Source organism: Pseudophryne corroboree, assembly GCF_028390025.1.
Source record: "Pseudophryne corroboree isolate aPseCor3 chromosome 3 unlocalized genomic scaffold, aPseCor3.hap2 SUPER_3_unloc_18, whole genome shotgun sequence".
In the NCBI taxonomy this organism is placed as follows: Eukaryota; Metazoa; Chordata; class Amphibia; order Anura; family Myobatrachidae; genus Pseudophryne; species Pseudophryne corroboree.
Genome location: NW_026967506.1, coordinates 990253 through 1014627, shown reverse-complemented (window position 1 = coordinate 1014627; position 24375 = coordinate 990253). Strand labels below are relative to the sequence as shown.

The following is a 24375-nucleotide window of genomic DNA, read 5'->3' as shown; positions in this document are numbered from 1 at the left end:
TCCTTCCTTGCCTTTATCAAGGTAGGAATGACTTCTTCTGGAATGCCTTTTCCTTTTAGGATCTGGCATTCAACGCCATGCCGTCAAACGCAGCCGCGGTAAGTCTTGAAAAAGACAAGGACCCTGCTGAAGCAGGTCCCTTCTCAGAAGTAGAGGCCACGGATCGTCCGTGACCATCTCTTGAAGTTCCGGGTACCAAGTCCTTCTTGGCCAATCCGGAGCCACTAGTCTTACTCCTCTTTGCCGTATAATCCTCAATACCTTTGGTATGAGAGGCAGAGGAGGAAACACATATACCGACTGGTACACCCAAGGTGTTACCAGCGCGTCCACAGCTATTGCCTGCGGATCTCTTGACCTGGCGCAATACCTGTCCAGTGTTTTGTTGAGGCGAGACGCCATCATGTCCACCATTGGTTTTACCCAACGGTTTAATAGCATGTGGAAAACTTCTGGATGAAGTCCCCACTCTCCCGGGTGAAGGTCGTGTCTGCTGAGGAAGTCTGCTTCCCAGTTGTCCACGCCCGGGATGAATACTGCTGACAGTGCTATCACGTGATTCTCCGCCCAGCGAAGGATCCTGGCAGCTTCTGCCATTGCCCTCCTGCTTCTTGTGCCGCCCTGTCTGTTTACATGGGCGACTGCCGTGATGTTGTCCGACTGGATCAACACCGGTCTTCCTTGAAGCAGAGGTTCCGCCAGGCTTAGAGCATTGTAGATTGCTCTTAGTTCCAGAATGCTTATGTGAAGAGACTTTTTCAGGCTCGACCACACTCCCTGGAAATTTCTTCCCTGTGTGACTGCTCCCCAGCCTCTCAGGCTGGCATCCGTGGTCACCAGGATCCAATCCTGCATGCCGAATCTGCGGCCCTCCAATAGATGAGCCTCCTGCAACCACCACAGAAGGGATACCCTTGTCCTCGGCGACAGGGTTATCCGCAGGTGCATCTGAAGATGCGACCCTGACCATTTGTCCAACAGATCCCTTTGCATGGAATCTGCCGAAAGGGATTGCTTCGTAAGAAGCTACCATTTTTTCCCAGGACTCTTGTGCATTGATGTACAGACACCTTTCCTGGTTTTAGGAGGTTCCTGACCAGGTCAGATAACTCCTTGGCTTTTTCTTCGGGAAGAAAAACCTTTTTCTGAACTGTGTCCAGAATCATCCCCAGGAACAGCAGACGAGTTGTCGGCATTAATTGGGATTTTGGAATATTCAGAATCCATCCGTGCTGCTTTAGCACCTCTTGAGATAGTGCTAAACCCATCTCTAGCTGTTCTCTGGACCTTGCCCTTATTAGGAGATCGTCCAAGTATGGGATAATTAATACGCCTTTTCTTCGAAGAAGAAATATTATCTCGGCCATTACCTTTGTAAAGACCCGAGGTGCCGTGGACAAACCAAACGGCAGCGTCTGAAACTGATAGTGACAGTTTTGTACAACGAACCTGAGGTACCCCTGGTGTGAGGGGTAATTGGAACGTGGAGATACGCATCCTTGATGTCCAAGGATACCATAAAGTCCCCTTCTTCCAGGTTCGCTATCACTGCTCTGAGTGACTCCATCTTGAACTTGAACTTCTTTATGTATAGGTTCAAGGACTTCAGATTTAGAATAGGCCTTACCGAGCCATCCGGCTTCGGTACCACAAATAGAGTGGAATAATACCCCTTCCCTTGTTGTAGAAGAGGTACCTTGACTATCACCTGCTGAGAATACAGCTTGTGAATGGCTTCCAAAACCGTCTCCCTTTCTGAGGGGGACGTTGGTAAAGCAGACTTCAGGAAACGGCGAGGTGGCTCTGTCTCTAATTTCAACCTGTACCCCTGAGATATTATCTGCAGGATCCAGGGATTTACCTGCGAGTGAGCCCACTGCGCGCTGTAATTTTTGAGACGACCGCCTACCGCCCCCGAGTCCGCTTGCGAAGCCCCAGCGTCATGCTGAGGCTTTTGTAGAAGCCGGGGAGGGCTTCTGTTCCTGGGAAGGAGCTGCCTGTTGCTGTCTCTTCCCTCGTCCTCTGCCTCGTGGCAGATATGAATAGCCCTTTGCTCTCTTATTTTTAAAGGAACGAAAGGGCTGCGGTTGAAAGGTCGGTGCCTTTTTCTGTTGGGGAGTGACTTGAGGTAGAAAGGTGGATTTCCCGGCCGTAGCCGTGGCCACCAAATCCGATAGACCGACCTCAAATAACTCCTCTACGCATCGCCTGTCCACTGTCGTGTCCATAAAGCTCTTCTGGCCGAAATGGACATAGCACTTACCCGTGATGCCAGTGTGCAGATATCTCTCTGTGCATCACGCATATAAAGAAATGCATCCTTTATTTGTTCTAACGACAGTAAAATATTGTCCCTGTCCAGGGTATCAATATTTTCGATCAGGGACTCTGACCAAACTACCCCAGCACTGCACATCCAGGCAGTCGCAATAGCTGGTCGTAGTATAACACCTGCATGTGTGTATATACCTTTTTGGATATTTTCCATCCTCCTATCTGATGGATCTTTAAGTGCGTCCGTCTCAGGAGAGGGTAACGCCACTTGTTTTGATAAGCGTGTTAGCGCTTTGTCCACCCTAGGAGGTGTTTCCCAGCGCTCCCTAACCTCTGGCGGGAAAGGGTATAAAGCCAATAACTTCTTTGAAATTAGCAGTTTTTTATCGGGGCACCCCACGCTTCATCACACACGTCATTTAATTCTTCTGATTCGGTAAAAACTACTGGTAGTTTTTTCACACCCCACATAATACCCTGTTTAGTGGTACCTGTAGTATCAGCTAAATGTAACATCTCCTTTATTGCCAAAATCATATAACGTGTGGCCCTACTGGAAAATACGGTTGATTCGTCACCTTCACCACCGGAATCAGTGCCTGTGTCTGGGTCTGTGTCGACCGACTGAGGCAAGGGACGTTTTACAGCCCCTGACGGTGTTTGAGGCGCCTGGACAGACACTAATTGAGTGTCCGGCCGCCTCATGTCGGCAAACGACTGCTTAAGCGAGTTGACGCTATCCCGTAATTCCACAAATAAAGGCATCCATTCTGGTGTCGACCCCCTAGGAGGTGACATCCTCATATTTGGCAATTGCTCCGCCTCCACACCAATAACGTCCTCATACATGTCGACACACACGTACCGACACACAGCAGACACACAGGGAATGCTCTATACGAAGACAGGACCCACTAGCCCTTTGGGGAGACAGAGGGAGAGTCTGCCAGCACACACCAAAAAGCGCTATATATGACAGGGATAGCCTTATGATTAAGTGCTCCCTTATAGCTGCTTTTATATTAATATATTGCCATTTATTCTGCCCCCCCTCTCTGTTATACCCTGTTTCTGTAGTGCAGTGCAGGGGAGAGACCTGGGAGCCTTCCTGACCAGCGGAGCTGTGACAGAAAATGGCGCCGTGTGCTGAGGAGATAGGCCCCGCCCCTTTTTCGGCGGGCTCGTCTCCCGCTATTTAGTACATTTAGGCAGGGGTAAATATCTCCATATAGCCTCTGGGGCTATATGTGAGGTATTTTTAGCCTTTTTAAAGGTTTTCATTTGCCTCCCAGGGCGCCCCCCCCCCCCAGCGCCCTGCACCCTCAGTGACTGCCGTGTGAAGTGTGCTGAGAGGAAAATGGCGCACAGCTGCAGTGCTGTGCGCTACCTTAAGAAGACTGCAGGAGTCTTCAGCCGCCGATTCTGGACCTCTTCTTACTTCAGCATCTGCAAGGGGGCCGGCGGCGCGGCTCCGGTGACCATCCAGGCTGTACCCGTGATCGTCCCTCTGGAGCTTGATGTCCAGTAGCCAAGAAGCCAATCCATCCTGCACGCAGGTGAGTTCACTTCTTCTCCCCTCAGTCCCTCGTTGCAGTGATCCTGTTGCCAGCAGGAATCACTGTAAAATAAAAAACCTAAGCTAAACTCTCTAAGCAGCTCTTTATGAGAGCCACCTAGAATTGCACCCTTCTCGGCCGGGCACAAAAATCTAACTGGAGTCTGGAGGAGGGTCATAGGGGGAGGAGCCAGTACACACCACCTGACCTGTAAAAGCTTTACTTTTGTGCCCTGTCTCCTGCGGAGCCGCTATTCCCCATGGTCCTTTCAGGAACCCCAGCATTCACTTAGGACGATAGAGAAATATATATAATAGTACAGGGAGATATATATAATAGTACAGGGTGATATATATAATAGTATAGCAGTACAGGGAGATATATATAATAGTATAGCAGTACAGGGAGATATATATAATAGTATAGCAGTACAGGGAGATATATATAATAGTACAGCGAGATATATATAATAGTACAGGGAGATATATATAATAGTACAGGGAGATATATATAATAGTACAGTGACTAGTATGCCTTTAAAAGCCACTAGATATGTGGCAGGCATACATTAAACCTAGTGGGCATATTTGCAGTTATATTATATGTGATACAGTTGCCAGGTTTTAATTCTTTAGGCTTTGTGATAGTGTAGGACCTGCATGAAGGTGGGGTACCTTGAAAATCGGTATGCAGGCTTCCGTGCATTGGCCAATCCACCAACTAAACCCCCATCATTTATTTATTGATGTTGTGAGGACAAGTGAGCTTGCTATGGTGAGTGCTGAATTCTCTATTTTGTATGTATTTGGGTAGGTGGCCATGGGCTGCATGCACCCCAGCCTATGAGTGGTGAGTGCAGACACTGCACCCCGCTTCTGGGGTGGCGAGTGCTGTGGTTTTCTATATTTGTTTGTATATTTTGGGGTTAATCTTTGGTTAACTCTTATTAACCATGGTCACAGGCCTTTTCATGCACCCCTGTGTAATCTTAATTGTTCTAAACCTGTGTCAGCTGCTGTTTAGTAATTTATCGGCTGTGTCAGGTGACTAGTATGCCTTTAAAAGCCACTAGATATGTGGCAGGCATACATTAAACCTAGTGGGCATATTTGCAGTTATATTATATGTGATACAGTTGCCAGGTTTTAATTCTTTAGGCTTTGTGATAGTGTAGGACCTGCATGAAGGTGGGGTACCTTGAAAATCGGTATGCAGGCTTCCGTGCATTGGCCAATCCACCAACTAAACCCCCATCATTTATTTATTGATGTTGTGAGGACAAGTGAGCTTGCTATGGTGAGTGCTGAATTCTCTATTTTGTATGTATTTGGGTAGGTGGCCATGGGCTGCATGCACCCCAGCCTATGAGTGGTGAGTGCAGACACTGCACCCCGCTTCTGGGGTGGCGAGTGCTGTGGTTTTCTATATTTGTTTGTATATTTTGGGGTTAATCTTTGGTTAACTCTTATTAACCATGGTCACAGGCCTTTTCATGCACCCCTGTGTAATCTTAATTGTTCTAAACCTGTGTCAGCTGCTGTTTAGTAATTTATCGGCTGTGTCAGGTGACTAGTATGCCTTTAAAAGCCACTAGATATGTGGCAGGCATACATTAAACCTAGTGGGCATATTTGCAGTTATATTATATGTGATACAGTTGCCAGGTTTTAATTCTTTAGGCTTTGTGATAGTGTAGGACCTGCATGAAGGTGGGGTACCTTGAAAATCGGTATGCAGGCTTCCGTGCATTGGCCAATCCACCAACTAAACCCCCATCATTTATTTATTGATGTTGTGAGGACAAGTGAGCTTGCTATGGTGAGTGCTGAATTCTCTATTTTGTATGTATTTGGGTAGGTGGCCATGGGCTGCATGCACCCCAGCCTATGAGTGGTGAGTGCAGACACTGCACCCCGCTTCTGGGGTGGCGAGTGCTGTGGTTTTCTATATTTGTTTGTATATTTTGGGGTTAATCTTTGGTTAACTCTTATTAACCATGGTCACAGGCCTTTTCATGCACCCCTGTGTAATCTTAATTGTTCTAAACCTGTGTCAGCTGCTGTTTAGTAATTTATCGGCTGTGTCAGGTGACTAGTATGCCTTTAAAAGCCACTAGATATGTGGCAGGCATACATTAAACCTAGTGGGCATATTTGCAGTTATATTATATGTGATACAGTTGCCAGGTTTTAATTCTTTAGGCTTTGTGATAGTGTAGGACCTGCATGAAGGTGGGGTACCTTGAAAATCGGTATGCAGGCTTCCGTGCATTGGCCAATCCACCAACTAAACCCCCATCATTTATTTATTGATGTTGTGAGGACAAGTGAGCTTGCTATGGTGAGTGCTGAATTCTCTATTTTGTATGTATTTGGGTAGGTGGCCATGGGCTGCATGCACCCCAGCCTATGAGTGGTGAGTGCAGACACTGCACCCCGCTTCTGGGGTGGCGAGTGCTGTGGTTTTCTATATTTGTTTGTATATTTTGGGGTTAATCTTTGGTTAACTCTTATTAACCATGGTCACAGGCCTTTTCATGCACCCCTGTGTAATCTTAATTGTTCTAAACCTGTGTCAGCTGCTGTTTAGTAATTTATCGGCTGTGTCAGGTGACTAGTATGCCTTTATAAGCCACTAGATATGTGGCAGGCATACATTAAACCTAGTGGGCATATTTGCAGTTATATTATATGTGATACAGTTGCCAGGTTTTAATTCTTTAGGCTTTGTGATAGTGTAGGACCTGCATGAAGGTGGGGTACCTTGAAAATCGGTATGCAGGCTTCCGTGCATTGGCCAATCCACCAACTAAACCCCCATCATTTATTTATTGATGTTGTGAGGACAAGTGAGCTTGCTATGGTGAGTGCTGAATTCTCTATTTTGTATGTATTTGGGTAGGTGGCCATGGGCTGCATGCACCCCAGCCTATGAGTGGTGAGTGCAGACACTGCACCCCGCTTCTGGGGTGGCGAGTGCTGTGGTTTTCTATATTTGTTTGTATATTTTGGGGTTAATCTTTGGTTAACTCTTATTAACCATGGTCACAGGCCTTTTCATGCACCCCTGTGTAATCTTAATTGTTCTAAACCTGTGTCAGCTGCTGTTTAGTAATTTATCGGCTGTGTCAGGTGACTAGTATGCCTTTAAAAGCCACTAGATATGTGGCAGGCATACATTAAACCTAGTGGGCATATTTGCAGTTATATTATATGTGATACAGTTGCCAGGTTTTAATTCTTTAGGCTTTGTGATAGTGTAGGACCTGCATGAAGGTGGGGTACCTTGAAAATCGGTATGCAGGCTTCCGTGCATTGGCCAATCCACCAACTAAACCCCCATCATTTATTTATTGATGTTGTGAGGACAAGTGAGCTTGCTATGGTGAGTGCTGAATTCTCTATTTTGTATGTATTTGGGTAGGTGGCCATGGGCTGCATGCACCCCAGCCTATGAGTGGTGAGTGCAGACACTGCACCCCGCTTCTGGGGTGGCGAGTGCTGTGGTTTTCTATATTTGTTTGTATATTTTGGGGTTAATCTTTGGTTAACTCTTATTAACCATGGTCACAGGCCTTTTCATGCACCCCTGTGTAATCTTAATTGTTCTAAACCTGTGTCAGCTGCTGTTTAGTAATTTATCGGCTGTGTCAGGTGACTAGTATGCCTTTAAAAGCCACTAGATATGTGGCAGGCATACATTAAACCTAGTGGGCATATTTGCAGTTATATTATATGTGATACAGTTGCCAGGTTTTAATTCTTTAGGCTTTGTGATAGTGTAGGACCTGCATGAAGGTGGGGTACCTTGAAAATCGGTATGCAGGCTTCCGTGCATTGGCCAATCCACCAACTAAACCCCCATCATTTATTTATTGATGTTGTGAGGACAAGTGAGCTTGCTATGGTGAGTGCTGAATTCTCTATTTTGTATGTATTTGGGTAGGTGGCCATGGGCTGCATGCACCCCAGCCTATGAGTGGTGAGTGCAGACACTGCACCCCGCTTCTGGGGTGGCGAGTGCTGTGGTTTTCTATATTTGTTTGTATATTTTGGGGTTAATCTTTGGTTAACTCTTATTAACCATGGTCACAGGCCTTTTCATGCACCCCTGTGTAATCTTAATTGTTCTAAACCTGTGTCAGCTGCTGTTTAGTAATTTATCGGCTGTGTCAGGTGACTAGTATGCCTTTAAAAGCCACTAGATATGTGGCAGGCATACATTAAACCTAGTGGGCATATTTGCAGTTATATTATATGTGATACAGTTGCCAGGTTTTAATTCTTTAGGCTTTGTGATAGTGTAGGACCTGCATGAAGGTGGGGTACCTTGAAAATCGGTATGCAGGCTTCCGTGCATTGGCCAATCCACCAACTAAACCCCCATCATTTATTTATTGATGTTGTGAGGACAAGTGAGCTTGCTATGGTGAGTGCTGAATTCTCTATTTTGTATGTATTTGGGTAGGTGGCCATGGGCTGCATGCACCCCAGCCTATGAGTGGTGAGTGCAGACACTGCACCCCGCTTCTGGGGTGGCGAGTGCTGTGGTTTTCTATATTTGTTTGTATATTTTGGGGTTAATCTTTGGTTAACTCTTATTAACCATGGTCACAGGCCTTTTCATGCACCCCTGTGTAATCTTAATTGTTCTAAACCTGTGTCAGCTGCTGTTTAGTAATTTATCGGCTGTGTCAGGTGACTAGTATGCCTTTAAAAGCCACTAGATATGTGGCAGGCATACATTAAACCTAGTGGGCATATTTGCAGTTATATTATATGTGATACAGTTGCCAGGTTTTAATTCTTTAGGCTTTGTGATAGTGTAGGACCTGCATGAAGGTGGGGTACCTTGAAAATCGGTATGCAGGCTTCCGTGCATTGGCCAATCCACCAACTAAACCCCCATCATTTATTTATTGATGTTGTGAGGACAAGTGAGCTTGCTATGGTGAGTGCTGAATTCTCTATTTTGTATGTATTTGGGTAGGTGGCCATGGGCTGCATGCACCCCAGCCTATGAGTGGTGAGTGCAGACACTGCACCCCGCTTCTGGGGTGGCGAGTGCTGTGGTTTTCTATATTTGTTTGTATATTTTGGGGTTAATCTTTGGTTAACTCTTATTAACCATGGTCACAGGCCTTTTCATGCACCCCTGTGTAATCTTAATTGTTCTAAACCTGTGTCAGCTGCTGTTTAGTAATTTATCGGCTGTGTCAGGTGACTAGTATGCCTTTAAAAGCCACTAGATATGTGGCAGGCATACATTAAACCTAGTGGGCATATTTGCAGTTATATTATATGTGATACAGTTGCCAGGTTTTAATTCTTTAGGCTTTGTGATAGTGTAGGACCTGCATGAAGGTGGGGTACCTTGAAAATCGGTATGCAGGCTTCCGTGCATTGGCCAATCCACCAACTAAACCCCCATCATTTATTTATTGATGTTGTGAGGACAAGTGAGCTTGCTATGGTGAGTGCTGAATTCTCTATTTTGTATGTATTTGGGTAGGTGGCCATGGGCTGCATGCACCCCAGCCTATGAGTGGTGAGTGCAGACACTGCACCCCGCTTCTGGGGTGGCGAGTGCTGTGGTTTTCTATATTTGTTTGTATATTTTGGGGTTAATCTTTGGTTAACTCTTATTAACCATGGTCACAGGCCTTTTCATGCACCCCTGTGTAATCTTAATTGTTCTAAACCTGTGTCAGCTGCTGTTTAGTAATTTATCGGCTGTGTCAGGTGACTAGTATGCCTTTAAAAGCCACTAGATATGTGGCAGGCATACATTAAACCTAGTGGGCATATTTGCAGTTATATTATATGTGATACAGTTGCCAGGTTTTAATTCTTTAGGCTTTGTGATAGTGTAGGACCTGCATGAAGGTGGGGTACCTTGAAAATCGGTATGCAGGCTTCCGTGCATTGGCCAATCCACCAACTAAACCCCCATCATTTATTTATTGATGTTGTGAGGACAAGTGAGCTTGCTATGGTGAGTGCTGAATTCTCTATTTTGTATGTATTTGGGTAGGTGGCCATGGGCTGCATGCACCCCAGCCTATGAGTGGTGAGTGCAGACACTGCACCCCGCTTCTGGGGTGGCGAGTGCTGTGGTTTTCTATATTTGTTTGTATATTTTGGGGTTAATCTTTGGTTAACTCTTATTAACCATGGTCACAGGCCTTTTCATGCACCCCTGTGTAATCTTAATTGTTCTAAACCTGTGTCAGCTGCTGTTTAGTAATTTATCGGCTGTGTCAGGTGACTAGTATGCCTTTAAAAGCCACTAGATATGTGGCAGGCATACATTAAACCTAGTGGGCATATTTGCAGTTATATTATATGTGATACAGTTGCCAGGTTTTAATTCTTTAGGCTTTGTGATAGTGTAGGACCTGCATGAAGGTGGGGTACCTTGAAAATCGGTATGCAGGCTTCCGTGCATTGGCCAATCCACCAACTAAACCCCCATCATTTATTTATTGATGTTGTGAGGACAAGTGAGCTTGCTATGGTGAGTGCTGAATTCTCTATTTTGTATGTATTTGGGTAGGTGGCCATGGGCTGCATGCACCCCAGCCTATGAGTGGTGAGTGCAGACACTGCACCCCGCTTCTGGGGTGGCGAGTGCTGTGGTTTTCTATATTTGTTTGTATATTTTGGGGTTAATCTTTGGTTAACTCTTATTAACCATGGTCACAGGCCTTTTCATGCACCCCTGTGTAATCTTAATTGTTCTAAACCTGTGTCAGCTGCTGTTTAGTAATTTATCGGCTGTGTCAGGTGACTAGTATGCCTTTAAAAGCCACTAGATATGTGGCAGGCATACATTAAACCTAGTGGGCATATTTGCAGTTATATTATATGTGATACAGTTGCCAGGTTTTAATTCTTTAGGCTTTGTGATAGTGTAGGACCTGCATGAAGGTGGGGTACCTTGAAAATCGGTATGCAGGCTTCCGTGCATTGGCCAATCCACCAACTAAACCCCCATCATTTATTTATTGATGTTGTGAGGACAAGTGAGCTTGCTATGGTGAGTGCTGAATTCTCTATTTTGTATGTATTTGGGTAGGTGGCCATGGGCTGCATGCACCCCAGCCTATGAGTGGTGAGTGCAGACACTGCACCCCGCTTCTGGGGTGGCGAGTGCTGTGGTTTTCTATATTTGTTTGTATATTTTGGGGTTAATCTTTGGTTAACTCTTATTAACCATGGTCACAGGCCTTTTCATGCACCCCTGTGTAATCTTAATTGTTCTAAACCTGTGTCAGCTGCTGTTTAGTAATTTATCGGCTGTGTCAGGTGACTAGTATGCCTTTAAAAGCCACTAGATATGTGGCAGGCATACATTAAACCTAGTGGGCATATTTGCAGTTATATTATATGTGATACAGTTGCCAGGTTTTAATTCTTTAGGCTTTGTGATAGTGTAGGACCTGCATGAAGGTGGGGTACCTTGAAAATCGGTATGCAGGCTTCCGTGCATTGGCCAATCCACCAACTAAACCCCCATCATTTATTTATTGATGTTGTGAGGACAAGTGAGCTTGCTATGGTGAGTGCTGAATTCTCTATTTTGTATGTATTTGGGTAGGTGGCCATGGGCTGCATGCACCCCAGCCTATGAGTGGTGAGTGCAGACACTGCACCCCGCTTCTGGGGTGGCGAGTGCTGTGGTTTTCTATATTTGTTTGTATATTTTGGGGTTAATCTTTGGTTAACTCTTATTAACCATGGTCACAGGCCTTTTCATGCACCCCTGTGTAATCTTAATTGTTCTAAACCTGTGTCAGCTGCTGTTTAGTAATTTATCGGCTGTGTCAGGTGACTAGTATGCCTTTAAAAGCCACTAGATATGTGGCAGGCATACATTAAACCTAGTGGGCATATTTGCAGTTATATTATATGTGATACAGTTGCCAGGTTTTAATTCTTTAGGCTTTGTGATAGTGTAGGACCTGCATGAAGGTGGGGTACCTTGAAAATCGGTATGCAGGCTTCCGTGCATTGGCCAATCCACCAACTAAACCCCCATCATTTATTTATTGATGTTGTGAGGACAAGTGAGCTTGCTATGGTGAGTGCTGAATTCTCTATTTTGTATGTATTTGGGTAGGTGGCCATGGGCTGCATGCACCCCAGCCTATGAGTGGTGAGTGCAGACACTGCACCCCGCTTCTGGGGTGGCGAGTGCTGTGGTTTTCTATATTTGTTTGTATAATAGTACAGGGAGATATATATAACAGTACAGGGAGATATATATAATAGTACAGGGAGATATATATATAATAGTATAGCAGTACAGGGTGATATATATAATAGTACAGGGAGATATATATAATAGTACAGGGTGATATATATAATAGTATAGCAGTACAGGGAGATATATATAATAGTACAGGGAGATATATATAATAGTATAGCAGTACAGGGAGATATATATAATAGTACAGGGAGATATATATAATAGTATAGCAGTACAGGGAGATATATATATAATAGTACAGGGAGATATATATAATAGTACAGGGTGATATATATAATAGTATAGCAGTACAGGGAGATATATATAATAGTACAGGGAGATATATATAATAGTATAGCAGTACAGGGAGATATATATAATAGTATAGCAGTACAGGGAGATATATATAATAGTATAGCAGTACAGGGAGATATATATAATAGTATAGCAGTACAGGGAGATATATATAATAGTACAGGGAGATATATATAATAGTACAGGGAGATATATATAACAGTACAGGGAGATATATATAATAGTACAGGGAGATATATATAATAGTATAGCAGTACAGGGAGATATATATATAATAGTACAGGGAGATATATATAATAGTACAGGGTGATATATATAATAGTATAGCAGTACAGGGAGATATATATAATAGTATAGCAGTACAGGGAGATATATATAATAGTATAGCAGTACAGGGAGATATATATAATAGTACAGCGAGATATATATAATAGTACAGGGAGATATATATAATAGTACAGGGAGATATATATAATAGTACAGGGAGATATATATAACAGTACAGGGAGATATATATAATAGTACAGGGAGATATATATATAATAGTATAGCAGTACAGGGTGATATATATAATAGTACAGGGAGATATATATAATAGTACAGGGTGATATATATAATAGTATAGCAGTACAGGGAGATATATATAATAGTACAGGGAGATATATATAATAGTATAGCAGTACAGGGAGATATATATATAATAGTACAGGGAGATATATATAATAGTACAGGGTGATATATATAATAGTATAGCAGTACAGGGAGATATATATAATAGTATAGCAGTACAGGGAGATATATATAATAGTATAGCAGTACAGGGAGATATATATAATAGTACAGCGAGATATATATAATAGTACAGGGAGATATATATAATAGTACAGGGAGATATATATAACAGTACAGGGAGATATATATAATAGTACAGGGAGATATATATATAATAGTATAGCAGTACAGGGTGATATATATAATAGTATAGCAGTACAGTGAGATATATAATAGTACAGGGTGATATATATAATAGTATAGCAGTACAGGGAGATATATATAATAGTATAGCAGTACAGGGAGATATATATAATAGTACAGGGAGATATATATAATAGTACAGGGAGATATATATAATAGTACAGGGAGATATATATAACAGTACAGGGAGATATATATAATAGTATAGCAGTACAGGGAGATATATATAGCAGTACAGGGAGATATATATAACAGTACAGGGAGATATATATAACAGTACAGGGAGATATATATAATAGTACAGGGAGATATATATAATAGTATAGCAGTACAGGGAGATATATATATAATAGTACAGGGAGATATATATAATAGTACAGGGAGATATATATAATAGTATAGCAGTACAGGGAGATATATATAATAGTACAGGGAGATATATATAATAGTACAGGGAGATATATATAATAGTACAGGGAGATATATATAACAGTACAGGGAGATATATATAATAGTATAGCAGTACAGGGAGATATATATAACAGTACAGGGAGATATATATAATAGTACAGGGAGATATATATAATAGTATAGCAGTACAGGGAGATATATATATAATAGTACAGGGAGATATATATAATAGTACAGGGTGATATATATAATAGTACAGGGAGATATATATAATAGTATAGCAGTACAGGGAGATATATATAGCAGTACAGGGAGATATATATAACAGTACAGGGAGATATATATAATAGTACAGGGAGATATATATAATAGTATAGCAGTACAGGGAGATATATATATAATAGTACAGGGAGATATATATAATAGTACAGGGAGATATATATAATAGTATAGCAGTACAGGGAGATATATATAGCAGTACAGGGAGATATATATAACAGTACAGGGAGATATATATAATAGTACAGGGAGATATATATAATAGTATAGCAGTACAGGGAGATATATATATAATAGTACAGGGAGATATATATAATAGTACAGGGTGATATATATAATAGTACAGGGAGATATATATAATAGTATAGCAGTACAGGGAGATATATATAGCAGTACAGGGAGATATATATAACAGTACAGGGAGATATATATAATAGTACAGGGAGATATATATAATAGTATAGCAGTACAGGGAGATATATATATAATAGTACAGGGAGATATATATAATAGTACAGGGTGATATATATAATAGTATAGCAGTACAGGGAGATATATATAATAGTACAGGGTGATATATATAATAGTATAGCAGTACAGGGAGATATATATAATAGTACAGGGAGATATATATAATATAATAGCGGAATATAATACGCACCATATAATACAGGGACAGGCCTGATCCGTCGCGTCTGCTGCTGTGAGAAAGAAGAGAGAATGTACAGTACTACGGCAAAATGGCCGCCGCTCACAAGCTAAGGAAACATGGCCGCCTTATACATTCTTTTCCTCGTTTTTACAGACTCTGAGCATGCGCGTTACTACAGCAACCAGTGTGACGCCTCGGCGGCCATGTTAGCTTGGGGCAGGTGCAGTTTCGGGGCGAGCAGAGCATAGTACCCGCAGCCTCCTCACCACACATACATCTTACACTCTGACCAATCAACAATAAACTACACATCCCATGATACATTGCACTCTACAGAGACAGTCTGGTTATATTATAGGGAGGAGAGAGAGCCCTTCACACAGAGAGACGGAGGGGGTCATTCACACAGAGGGACTGAGGGGGTCATTCACACAGAGGGACTGAGGGGGTCATTCAAACAGAGGGACGGACGGGGTCTGTCACACAGAGGGACGGACGGGGTCATTCACACAGAGAGACGTAGGAGGTCATTCACACAGAGGGACGTAGGAGGTCATTCACACAGAGGGACGTAGGACGTCATTCACACAGAGGGACTTAGGGGGTCAGTCACACAGAGGGACGGAGGGGGTCAGTCACACAGAGGGACGGAGGGGGTCATTCACACAGAGGGACGGAGGAGGTCATTCACACAGAGGGACTTATGGGTCATTCACACAGAGGGACTGAGGGGGTCATTCACACAGAGGGACTGAGGGGGTCATTCACACAGAGGGACTTACGGGGTCATTCACACAGAGGGACGGAGCAGGTCAGTCACACAGAGGGACTTACGGGGTCATTCACACAGAGGGACTGAGGGGGTCATTCACACAGAGGGACTTAGGGGGTCATTCACACAGAGGGACCGAGAAGGTCAGTCACACAGAGGGACTTAGGGGGTCAGTCACACAGAGGGACGGAGCAGGTCATTCACACAGAGGGACGGAGGATGTAATTCACACAGAGGGACGGAGGGGGTCATTCACACAGAGGGACTGAGGGGGTCATTCACACAGAGGGACTGAGGGGGTCATTCACACAGAGGGACTGAGGGGGTCATTCACACAGAGGGACGGAGGGGGTCATTCACACAGAGGGACGGAGGGGGTCATTCACACAGAGGGACTGAGGGGGTCATTCACACAGAGGGACTTAGGGGGTCATTCACACAGAGGTACCGAGAAGGTCATTCACACAGAGGGACTGAGGGGGTCATTCACACAGAGGGACGGAGGGGGTCATTCACACAGAGGGACGGAGGGGGTCATTCACACGGAGGGACTGAGGGGGTCATTCACACAGAGGGACTTAGGGGGTCATTCACACAGAGGGACCGAGAAGGTCATTCACACAGAGGGACTGAGGGGGTCATTCACACAGAGGGACGGAGGAGGTCATTCACACAGAGGGACGGAGGGGGTCATTCACACAGAGGGACTGAGGGGGTCATTCACACAGAGGGACTTAGGGGGTCATTCACACAGAGGGACCGAGAAGGTCATTCACACAGAGGGACTGAGGGGGTCATTCACACAGAGGGATGGAGTAGGTCATTCACACAGAGGGACGGAGGGGGTCATTCACACAGAGGGACGGAGGGGGTCAGTCACACAGAGGGACGGAGGGGGTCAGTCACACAGAGGGACTTAGGGCGTCAGTCACACAGAGGGACGGAGGATGTCATTCACACAGAGGGACTGAGGGGGTCATTCACACAGAGGGACGGGCGGGGTCAGTCACACAGAGGGACGGACGGGGTCAGTCACACAGAGGGACGGAGGGGGTCATTCACACAGAGGGACGTAGGAGGTCATTCACACAGAGGGATGTAGGAGGTCATTCACACAGAGGGACGTAGGACGTCCTTCACACAGAGGGACTTAGGGGGTCAGTCACACAGAGGGACGGAGGGGGTCAGTCACACAGAGGGACGGAGGGGGTCATTCACACAGAGGGACGGAGGAGGTCATTCACACAGAGGGACTTATGGGTCATTCACACATAGGGACTGAGGGGGTCATTCACACAGATGGACTAAGGGGGTCATTCACACAGAGGGACGAAGCAGGTCAGTCACACAGAGGGACTTACGGGGTCATTCACACAGAGGGACTGAGGGGGTCATTCACACAGAGGGACCGAGAAGGTCAGTCACACAGAGGGACTTAGGGGGTCATTCACACAGAGGGACGGAGCAGGTCATTCACACAGAGGGACGGAGGATGTCATTCACACAGAGGGACGGAGGGGGTCATTCACACAGAGATACTGAGGGGGTCATTCACACAGAGGGACGGAGGGGGTCATTCACACAGAGGGACTGAGGGGGTCATTCACACAGAGGGACTGAGGGGGTCATTCACACAGAGGGACGGAGGGGGTCATTCACACAGAGGGACTGAGGGGGTCATTCACACAGAGGGACTTAGGGGGTCATTCACACAGAGGGACCGAGAAGGTCATTCACACAGAGGGACTGAGGGGGTCATTCACACAGAGGGACGGAAGGGGTCATTCACACAGAGGGACGGAGGGGGTCATTCACACAGAGGGATGGAGGGGGTCAGTCACACAGAGGGACGGAGGAGGTCATTCACACAGAGGGACGGAGGAGGTCATTCACACAGAGGGACTGAGGGGGTCATTCACACAGAGGGACTGAGGGGGTCATTCACACAGAGGGACTGAGGGGGTCATTCACACAGAGGGACTGAGGGGGTCATTCACACAGAGGGACTTACGGGTCATTCACACAGAGGGACGGAGCAGGTCAGTCACACAGAGGGACTTACGGGGTCATTCACACAGAGGGACTGAGGGGGTCATTCACACAGAGGGACTTAGGGGTAATTCACACAGAGGGACTTAGGGGGTCATTCACACAGAGGGACGGAGGGGGTCATTTACACAGAGGGACTGAGGGGGTCATTCACACAGAGGAACGGAGGGGGTCATTCACACAGAGGGACTGAGGGGGTCATTCACACAGAGGGACTGAGGGGGTCATTCACACAGAGGGACGGAGGGGGTCATTCACACAGAGGGACTGAGGGGGTCATTCACACAGAGGGACTTAGGGGGTCATTCACACAGAGGGACCGAGAAGGTCATTCACACAGAGGGACTGAGGGGGTCATTCACACAGAGGGACGGAGGGGGTCATTCACACAGAGGGACGGAGGGGGTCATTCACACAGAGGGACTGAGGGGGTCATTCACACAGAGGGATGGAGGGGGTCAGTCACACAGAGGGACGGAGGAGGTCATTCACACAGAGGGACTGAGGGGGTCATTCACACAGAGGGACTGAGGGGATCATTCACACAGAGGGACTGAGGGGGTTATTCACACAGAGGGACTTACGGGTCATTCACACAGAGGGATGGAGCAGGTCAGTCACACAGAGGGACTTACGGGGTCATTCACACAGAGGGACTGAGGGGGTCATTCACACAGAGGGACTTAGGGGGTCATTCACACAGAGGGACCGAGAAGGTCAGTCCCACAGAGGGACTTAGGGGATCAGTCACACAGAGGGACGGAGCAGGTAATTCACACAGAGGGACTGAGGGGGTCATTCACACAGAGGGACTGAGGGGGTCATTCACACAGAGGGACTGAGGGGTCATTCACACAGAGGGACTGAGGGTGTCACTCACACAGAGGGACTGAGGGGGTCATTCACACAGAGGGACTGAGGGGGTCATTCACACAGAGGGACTGAGAGGGTCATTCACACAGAGGGACGGAGCAGGTCAGTCACACAGAGGGACTTACGGGGTCATTCACACAGAGGGACTGAGGGGGTCATTCACACAGAGGGACTTAGGGGGTCATTCACACAGAGGGACCGAGAAGGTCAGTCCCACAGAGGGACTTAGGGGGTCAGTCACACAGAGGGACGGAGCAGGTAATTCACACAGAGGGACGGAGGATGTCATTCACACAGAGGGACTTAGGGAGTCAGTCACACAGAGGGACAGAGGGGGTCATTCACACAGAGGGACTGAGGGGGTCATTCACACAGAGGGACTGAGGGGGTCATTCACACAGAGGGACTGAGAGGGTCATTCACACAGAGGGACGGAGGAGGTCATTCACACAGAGGGACGGAGGGGGTCATTCACACAGAGGGACGGAGGGGGTCAGTCACACAGAGGGACGGAGGGGGTCAGTCACACAGAGGGACAGAGGGGGTCATTCACACAGAGGGATTTAGGGGGTCATTCACACAGAGGGACTGAGGGGGTCAGTCACACAGAGGGACTGAGGGGGTCATTCAAACAGAGTGACTGAGGGGGTCATTCACACAGAGGGACTGAGGGGGTCATTCACACAGAGGGACTTAGGGGGTTAGTCACACAGAGGGACGGAGTAGGTCATTCACACAGAGGGACGGAGGAGGTCAGTCACACAGAGGGACTTACGGGGTCATTCACACAGAGGGACTGAGGGGGTCATTCACACAGAGGGACTTAGGGGGTCATTCACACAGAGGGACCGAGAAGGTCAGTCCCACAGAGGGACTTAGGGGGTCAGTCACACAGAGGGACGGAGCAGGTAATTCACACAGAGGGACGGAGGATGTCATTCACACAGAGGGACTTAGGGGGTCAGTCACACAGAGGGACAGAGGGGGTCATTCACACAGAGGGACTGAGGGGGTCATTCACACAGAGGGACTGAGGGGGTCATTCACACAGAGGGACTGAGAGGGTCATTCACACAGAGGGACTGAGAGGGTCATTCACACAGAGGGACGGAGGAGGTCATTCACACAGAGGGACGGAGGGGGTCATTCACACAGAGGGACGGAGGGGGTCAGTCACACAGAGGGACGGAGGGGGTCAGTCACACAGAGGGACAGAGGGGGTCATTCACACAGAGGGATTTAGGGGGTCATTCACACAGAGGGACTGAGGGGGTCAGTCACACAGAGGGACTGAGGGGGTCATTCACACAGAGGGACTGAGGGGGTCATTCACACAGAGGGACTGAGGGGGTCATTCACACAGAGGGACTTAGAGGGTTAGTCACACAGAGGGACGGAATAGGTCATTCACACAGAGGGACGGAGGAGGTCATTCACACAGAGGGACTTAGGGGGTCAGTCACACAGAGGGACGGAAAAGGTCATTCACACGGAGGGACATAAGGGGTCATTCACACAGAGGGACTGAGGGGGTCAGTCACACAGAGGGACTGAGGGGGTCATTCACACAGAGGGACTGAGGGGGTCAGTCACACAGAGGGACTGAGGGGGTCATTCACACAGAGGGACGGAGGGGGTCATTCACACAGAGGGACGGAGGAGGTCATTCACACAGAGGGACTGAGGGGGTCATTCACACAGAGGGACTGAGGGGGTCATTCACACAGAGGGACTGAGGGGGTCATTCACACAGAGGGACTGAGGTGGTCATTCACACAGAGGGACTTACGGGGTCATTCACACAGAGCGACGGAGCAGGTCAGTCACACAGAGGGACTGAGGGGGTCAGTCACACAGAGGGACTGAGGGGGTCAGTCACACAGAGGGACGGAGGATGTCATTCACACAGAGGGACGTAGGAGGTCATTCACACAGAGGGACGTAGGGGGTCATTCACACAGAGGGAGACTGAGGGGGTCATTCACACAGAGGGAGACTGAGGGGGTCATTCACACAGAGGGAGACTGAGGGGGTCATTCATACAGAGGGAGACTGAGGGGGTCATTCACACAGAGGGAGACTGAGGGGGTCATTAACACAGAGGGAGACTGAGGGGATCATTAACACAGAGGGAGACTGAGGGGGTCATTCACACAGAGGGACTTAGGGGTAATTCACACAGAGGGACTTAGGGGGTCATTCACACAGAGGGACCGAGAAGGTCAGTCACACAGAGGGACTTAGGGGGTCAGTCACACAGAGGGACGGAGCAGGTCATTCACACAGATGGACGGAGGATGTCATTCACACAGAGGGACGGAGGGGGTCATTCACACAGAGGGACGGAGGGGGTCATTCACACAGAGGGAGACTGAGGGGGTCATTCACACAGAGGGAGACTGAGGGGGTCATTCACACAGAGGGAGACTGAGGGGGTCATTCACACAGAGGGAGACTGAGGGGGTCATTCACACAGAGGGAGACTGAGGGGGTCATTCACACAGAGGGAGACTGAGGGGGTCATTCACACAGAGGGAGACTGAGGGGGTCATTCACACAGAGGGACGGAGGGGGTCAGTCACACAGAGGGACGGAGGGGGTCAGTCACACAGAGGGACGGAGGGGGTCATTCACACAGAGGGACGGAGGGGGTCATTCACACAGAGGGACGGAGGGGGTCATTCACACAGAGGGACTGAGGGGGTCATTCACACAGAGGGACTGAGGGGGTCATTCACACAGAGGGACGGAGGGGTCAGTCACACAGAGGGATGGAGGGGGTCAGTCACACAGAGGGACGGAGGAGTTCATTCACACAAAGGGACGGAGGGGGTCATTCACACAGAGGGACGGAGGAGGTAATTCACACAGAGGGACTGTGGGGGTCAGTCACACAGAGGGACTGAGGGGGTCATTCACACAGAGGGACGGACGGGGTCAGTCACACAGAGGGACGGAGGTGGTCAGTCACACAGAGGGACTTATGGGTCATTCACACAGAGGGACTTATGGGGTAATTCACACAGAGGGACTGAGGGGGTCATTCACACAGAGGGACTGAGGGGGTCATTCACACAGAGGGACTTACGGGGTCATTCACACAGAGGGACGGAGCAGGTCAGTCACACAGAGGGACTTACGGGGTCATTCACACAGAGGGACTGAGGGGGTCATTCACACAGAGGGACTTAGGGGTAATTCACACAGAGGGACTTAGGGGGTCATTCACACAGAGGGACCGAGAAGGTCAGTCACACAGAGGGACTTAGGGGGTCAGTCACACAGAGGGACGGAGCAGGTCATTCACACAGATGGACGGAGGATGTCATTCACACAGAGGGACGGAGGGGGTCATTCACACAGAGGGACGGAGGGGGTCATTCACACAGAGGGACGGAGGGGGTCATTCACACAGAGGGACTAAGGGGGTCATTCACACAGAGGGACTTAGGGGGTCATTCACACAGAGGGACTTAGGGGGTCATTCACACAGAGGGACTTAGGGGGTCATTCACACAGAGGGACCGAGAAGGTCATTCACACAGAGGGACTGAGGGGGTCATTTCCACAGAGGGACGGAGGGGGTCATTCACACAGAGGGACGGAGGGGGTCATTCACACAGAGGGACGGAGGGGGTCATTCACACAGAGGGACTGAGGGGGTCATTCACACAGAGGGACGGAGGGGGTCATTCACACAGAGGGACTTAGGGGGTCATTCACACAGAGGGACTTACGGGGTCAGTCACACAGAGGGAGTTAGGGGTAATTCACACAGAAGGACTTAGGGGGTCATTCACACAGGGACGGAGAAGGTCATTCACACAGAGAGACGGAGGAGGTCATTCACACAGAGGGACTGAGGGGGTCAGTCACACAGAGGGACTGAGGGGGTCATTCACACAGAGGGACTGAGAGGGTCATTCACACAGAGGGACTGAGAGGGTCATTCACACAGAGGGACGGAGGAGGTCATTCACACAGAGGGACGGAGGGGGTCATTCACACAGAGGGACGGAGGGGGTCAGTCACACAGAGGGACGGAGGGGGTCAGTCACACAGAGGGACGGAGGGGGTCATTCACACAGAGGGATTTAGGGGGTCATTCACACAGAGGGACTGAGGGGTCATTCACACAGAGGGACTGAGGGGGTCATTCACACAGAGGGACTGAGGGGGTCATTCACACAGAGGGACTTAGGGGGTTAGTCACACAGAGGGACGGAGTAGGTCATTCACACAGAGGGACGGAGGAGGTCATTCACACAGAGGGACTGAGGGGGTCATTCACACAGAGGGACTTACGGGGTCATTCACACAGAGGGACGGAGCAGGTCAGTCACACAGAGGGACTTACGGGGTCATTCACACAGAGGGACTGAGGGGGTCATTCACACAGAGGGACTTAGGGGTAATTCACACAGAGGGACTTAGGGGGTCATTCACACAGAGGGACCGAGAAGGTCAGTCACACAGAGGGACTTAGGGGGTCAGTCACACAGAGGGACGGAGCAGGTCATTCACACAGATGGACGGAGGATGTCATTCACACAGAGGGACGGAGGGGTCATTCACACAGAGGGACTGAGGGGGTCATTCACACAGAGGGACTTAGGGGTAATTCACACAGAGGGACTTAGGGGGTCATTCACACAGAGGGACCGAGAAGGTCAGTCACACAGAGGGACTTAGGGGGTCAGTCACACAGAGGGACGGAGCAGGTCATTCACACAGATGGACGGAGGATGTCATTCACACAGAGGGACGGAGGGGGTCATTCACACAGAGGGACTGAGGGGGTCATTCACACAGAGGGACTGAGGGGGTCATTCACACAGAGGGACTTAGGGGGTCATTCACACAGAGGGACTTAGGGGGTCATTCACACAGAGGGACTTAGGGGGTCATTCAAACAGAGGGACCGAGAAGGTCATTCACACAGAGGGACTGAGGGGGTCATTTCCACAGAGGGACGGAGGGGGTCATTCACACAGAGGGACGGAGGGGGTCATTCACACAGAGGGACGGAGGGGGTCATTCACACAGAGGAACTGAGGGGGTCATTCACACAGAGGGACGGAGGGGGTCATTCACACAGAGGGACTTAGGGGGTCATTCACACAGAGGGACTTAGGGGGTCAGTCACACAGAGGGACTTACGGGGTCAGTCACACAGAGGGAGTTAGGGGTAATTCACACAGAAGGACTTAGGGGGTCATTCACACAGGGACGGAGAAGGTCATTCACACAGAGAGACGGAGGAGGTCATTCACACAGAGGGACTGAGGGGGTCAGTCACACAGAGGGACTGAGGGGGTCATTCACACAGAGGGACTGAGAGGGTCATTCACACAGAGGGACGGAGGAGGTCATTCACACAGAGGGACGGAGGTGGTCATTCACACAGAGAGACGGAGGAGGTCATTCACACAGAGGGACTGAGGGGGTCAGTCACACAGAGGGACTGAGGGGGTCATTCACACAGAGGGACCGAGAGGGTCATTCACACAGAGGGACGGAGGAGGTCATTCACACAGAGGGACGGAGGGGGTCATTCACACAGAGGGACGGAGGGGGTCAGTCACACAGAGGGACGGAGGGGGTCAGTCACACAGAGGGACGGAGGGGGTCATTCACACAGAGGGATTTAGGGGGTCATTCACACAGAGGGACTGAGGGGTCATTCACACAGAGGGACTGAGGGGGTCATTCACACAGAGGGACTGAGGGGGTCATTCACACAGAGGGACTTAGGGGGTTAGTCACACAGAGGGACGGAGTAGGTCATTCACACAGAGGGACGGAGGAGGTCATTCACACAGAGGGACTGAGGGGGTCATTCACACAGAGGGACTTACGGGGTCATTCACACAGAGGGACGGAGCAGGTCAGTCACACAGAGGGACTTACGGGGTCATTCACACAGAGGGACTGAGGGGGTCATTCACACAGAGGGACTTAGGGGTAAT

At 48.1% G+C, this 24375-nt stretch overlaps 1 protein-coding gene across 1 annotated transcript in view; it reads right to left on the bottom strand.

The window, feature by feature from the left end:
* LOC134983551 (zinc finger protein 345-like) overlaps positions 1 to 24375 on the bottom strand; it is an 81072-nt gene that overhangs the window by 33795 nt on the left and 22902 nt on the right. Inside the window, exon 2 of the mRNA XM_063949199.1 lies at positions 14722 to 14818. Within this exon, the coding sequence (XP_063805269.1) occupies positions 14722 to 14818 (97 nt within the window). The remainder of the gene's footprint in view (positions 1 to 14721; positions 14819 to 24375) is intronic.